The 4,524-nt window shown below is 40.1% G+C and overlaps 1 protein-coding gene across 1 annotated transcript in view; it reads left to right on the plus strand.

Moving 5' to 3' along the window:
* LOC102829195 (serine/threonine-protein kinase Nek1-like) overlaps window positions 1-4,524 on the plus strand; it is a 277,499-nt gene that overhangs the window by 198,912 nt on the left and 74,063 nt on the right. The window contains 1 exon segment of the mRNA XM_006864548.1: window positions 544-580. Within this exon segment, the coding sequence (XP_006864610.1) occupies window positions 544-580 (37 nt within the window).

Below are 4,524 nucleotides of genomic sequence, written 5' to 3' on the forward strand. Positions count from 1 at the left end.
CTGTCTGTTGTTTGCCTGAAAACTGAGCAATGGGGGTGAATTCATTTCAGACCACTAGTGTTTGTCCAATTAATTGTTGTTGTTAAGTACCATTGAGTCAGCTCCAACTCATCACAACCCTGTATACAACAAAATGAAATACTGCCTGGTCATGTGCCATTCTAATAATCGTTACACGTTATTCCATTGCTGTTGCCACTGTGCCAATCCATCTCATTGGCCGTCTTCATGTTTTTCAGTGACCCTCCACTTTACTAAGCATGATGTCCTTCTCCAGGGATTGGTTCCTCCTTATGACATGTGTGACATATGAAAGACAAAGTCTAGCCATCCTGGCTTCTAAGGAGCATTCTGGCTGTACTTCTTTCAACACAGATTTGTTTGTTTCTGGTAGCCCATGGTACTTTAAATATTCTTCTCTAACACCATGACTCAAATGCATCAATTCTTCTACGGTCTTCCTTATTTACATCCCAACTTTCACATGTCTATGAGGCAGTTGAAAATAGCATGGCTTGGGTTAGGTGCACCTTAGTCCTCAAACTGATGTCTTTACTCTTGAACACTTTAATGAGGTCTTGTGCAACATATTTGCCTTATGCAACAGGTTGTCTGATTTCTTGACTACTGCTTCTATAAATGTTGATTTGGATCCAAATGAACTGAAGTCTTTGACAACTTTACTTTGTTTTTCCATTTGTTGTTGTTGTTAAGGACTGTCAAGTCAGTTCCGACTCATAGCCACCCTATATAGGGTTTCAAAGGAGTGATTGGGGAGTTTGAACCACCAACCTTCCAGTTCAAACCAACATTGCCATCTAATGCTTCTCCTACAACGCCACACCAGGACTCCTTTATCATGATGTTATGTATTGGTCTATTGGTGAAGATTTTTGTTTTCATTGCATTGAGGTGCAAACCCATTCTGAAGGTTGTGGTGTTTGATCTTCATCAGTAAGTAATTTTAGTCCTCTTTTAGCAAGTAAGGTTGTATCATTTGCATAACTCAGGTTGTTAATGAGTCTTTGCCCAATTCTGTTGTCACATTCTTCTTCATAAAATCCAGCTTCTTGGATTAGTAAACCTGGCCATTTATTATTATTTTTTGTTTTGTTCCGCTTATTTCTCCCTCTCTATTTGTTGTTGTTGTTAAGTGCTGTCGAGTTGATTCCGACCCATAGCGACCCTGTCTATGTTTCCGAGGAGCAGCTGGTGAGCTTGAACCACCGACCTTGCAGTTGAAGGCTTTGCAGTGTGGCGCATTAACCCACAGCGCCAAACCAGGAGTCCTAGTTAGGACCTTCTAATGTGATCTCTTTCAGAATAATTGATAGTGGTAGCCAGGCACATCTCATTCTTCTTGTCTTAGGGTCATGAAGAGTAATGTTTATGTAGACCATTAGTATATTAGATTAATTGTTTTTATACATCTTCAGTTTTCTTCACTGTTCTTTTCTCCAGACTGGGAGAGACCAGTACTTGCATTTTATATGGCCACTCATGAGCTTTTAAAGACCCTAGTGCCAAAATAGGATGTAGAACATCCAGACCTCCCACTGTCCTCATGGATTCTGTTAGTTTATATTGGTTTCCCTGAGATTATTGTTCTTAGTCCTAAAGCCCAGCAACTCAATCCCTTCAGTTTGTTTGGTTATGGCAAAAATTTCATAAATTTCCCTTTCTTGCTCTACCACAGCCACGGGTATATTTGCAGCAAATGCAAATACTGATGTACAGATATCCTGTGTCAAACCTCTACATATGTGGGAATACTTCCACTGTCCCTTCTACACCCTTTCAGTCTACATGTCTATGCATTGTCTAACTCCGTGTTGTTAAGTGCTGTTGAGTCAGTTCTGACTGATAGTGAGCCCGTATAAGGCTTCTAAGGAGTGACTGGTGAGTTTGAACTGCCAACCTTGTGGCTCAAACTGACCTTGCGGTCCCGTGCATATCCTACAGTGCCACATCAGAACTCCCTTCTACTCAACATCATTGCAGAATTGTATATATAGCAATATGCTTATGTCTGTTGTCTTTAACTCTTGCACTCCTCTCAGTGCCTTCTCCTGTTTCCATTGTTTTATGCTGACCTCTCTTTTATTATATATTGCCTTCCCCTTCACCCAAGTTGACATATGTCTACCTTCTAGCCAGTAACTTCCCCTCCCTTCTCTTCTCAGCCCTTAGTAACCGTCAATGAATATTTCTTTTAATGTGAAAACTTTTTCGAGATATTTTACAATAAGGATTACATAAAGTATTTGCCCTTTTGTGATTGACTACTGGTGTCATGCTGTAGGATAAGCACTGGATTGCTGACTGCAAGGTCAGTGGTTCAAACCCACCAACCACTCCTTGGAAACCCTATACAGGATCGCTATGAGTAGGGACCAACTGGGCAACATTTATCATCAACAACATAATATCTTCCAGGTTCATATGTGTTATGAGGTATATCACAGATTGATTATTCCTTAACATTGTGCAGTATTCCATTGGAATACTAGTGTGGCAATGTGGGTTAATGCACCAGACTGTAAAGTCACTTTGAACCGTAAGATTGGTGGTCCAAGCTCACCAGTCGCTCCTTGGAAACTCTATACAGGGTCGCTATGGGTTGCAACTGACAGCGCCATCAGGATTCGTATATTAGCTATTAGACAGAAGCAAATCAAAACAACAAGGAGCAAATAAAAAACAACCCAGCATTAATAGCCAAACACCTCACAATAACAAGTCATAATTAGCTCAGTGGCAGTGAGTTTTTTGTTTTGTTTTAATTTGGCACTTCACAATAATAATAAGTATTCCATTGGGCATATATACTATAGTTTCTTTATCCATTCTTCATTGATGGAGGTGTAGGTTGTTTCCATCTTTGTGCTAGTGCTGCAATGAACATGTGTATGTATATATTATATGCATGATAGTAATGCATCTTCTTTCTTTAGGATGGATACTAAGTATAGAGGGATTATAGGATCATGCGGTATTTTCGTTTTCAACCTTTTCAGAAAGAACCGCACTGTTTTCCACATTGACTGCTCCATTTTACTTTCCCACCAGCAGCGTATGAGGATTCCAGTCTACACATCCTCACCAGCATTTGTTGTTTTCTGTTTTTTTGATCTTTGCTATTAATGCTGGGTTGTTTTTTATTTGCTCATTGTTGTTTTGATTTGCTTCTGTCTAATGGCTAATAAACGAACCCTGGTGGTGTGCTGTAGGATATGCACTGCACTGGAAACCATAAGGTCAGTAGTTCAAACTCAACAGCCACTCTGCAAGAGAAAGATGAACCTTTCTGCTTTTCTTAAAGATTTAAAGCATTGGAAACCCAATATAAGGTTGCTATGAGTCAGAAGTAGTCCGCTTCTCCTTTATTCTGGTTGGACTACCTCAGTATAGATTGCTCCTCTTTCATTTTATTGTAAATAAAAGAAAAATCCTTAAAATTGGACCAATAACTTCTTTAGAAATGAAGAGAGGAGTCCTGGTGTGGCGCTATAGGATAAGCATTGAACTGCAAAATTGGTGGTTCAAACTCACCAGCTGTACCTCAGAAACCCTATCCTGGTCGCTATGAGTCAAAACTGACTTGACAGCACTTAATAACAACAACAAATGAAGGAAAGATTGAAATTGTCAAAAACCTTATTTTGCTTGGATCCAACACTTACTGAAGCAGCAGCCAAGAAATCAAACATAATTGCATTATGCATGTCTGTTACATAAAACCTCTAAAGAGCAAAGATGTCAGTTTGAGGACTAAAGTTCTCCTGATCCAATCTCAGGTATCTTCAATTGTCTCATATACATGTGAAAGTTGAAATGTGAATACAGAAGATTATACAAGAATCAATGCATTCGAGTTATTGCGTTAGAGAAAAAATATTGAAAGTACCATGGTTTGCCAGAAAAACAAACAAATCTATCTTGGAAGAAGTACAGCCAGAATGCCCCTTAGAAGCCAGGATGGTGAGGCTTCATCTCTCATAGTTTGGGCATACTAGTAAGAGGGGTCAGTCCCTAGAGAAGGACAATATGCTTCGTAAAGTGGAGGATCAGAGAAAAAGAGGAAGACCCCCAACAAAATGGATTGGCACAGTGGCAGCATCAATGGACTGAAGTGTAACAACAGTTGTGAGGAATGGTGCAGGTCCAGGTGGTATTTCATTCTTTTGTGCATAGGGTCACTATGAATTGAAAGTGACCCAACAGCACCTAACAACAACAAGTCATAATTAGCTCAGTGGCAGTGAGTTTTTTGTTTTGTTTTGTTTGGTGATTCTGTAGGATAACAGCACTGTTACCTGCAAGGGCAGCAATTCAAACCCACCAGCCTCTGTGCAGGAGAAAGGTGAGACTTCTGCTCCTATAAATATTTACAGCCTGGTATGATGCCATAGGATAAGCACTTGACCTCAGGGTCGGTTTGAACTGCAAGGTCAGTGGTTCAAACTCACTAGTCACTCCCTGGAAACCCTATACAGGGTTGCTGTGTGTCGAAACTGACTTGAC

The sequence above is a fragment of the Chrysochloris asiatica genome, unplaced genomic scaffold, assembly GCF_000296735.1.
Source record: "Chrysochloris asiatica unplaced genomic scaffold, ChrAsi1.0 scaffold00066, whole genome shotgun sequence".
NCBI classification, from domain to species: Eukaryota; Metazoa; Chordata; class Mammalia; order Afrosoricida; family Chrysochloridae; genus Chrysochloris; species Chrysochloris asiatica.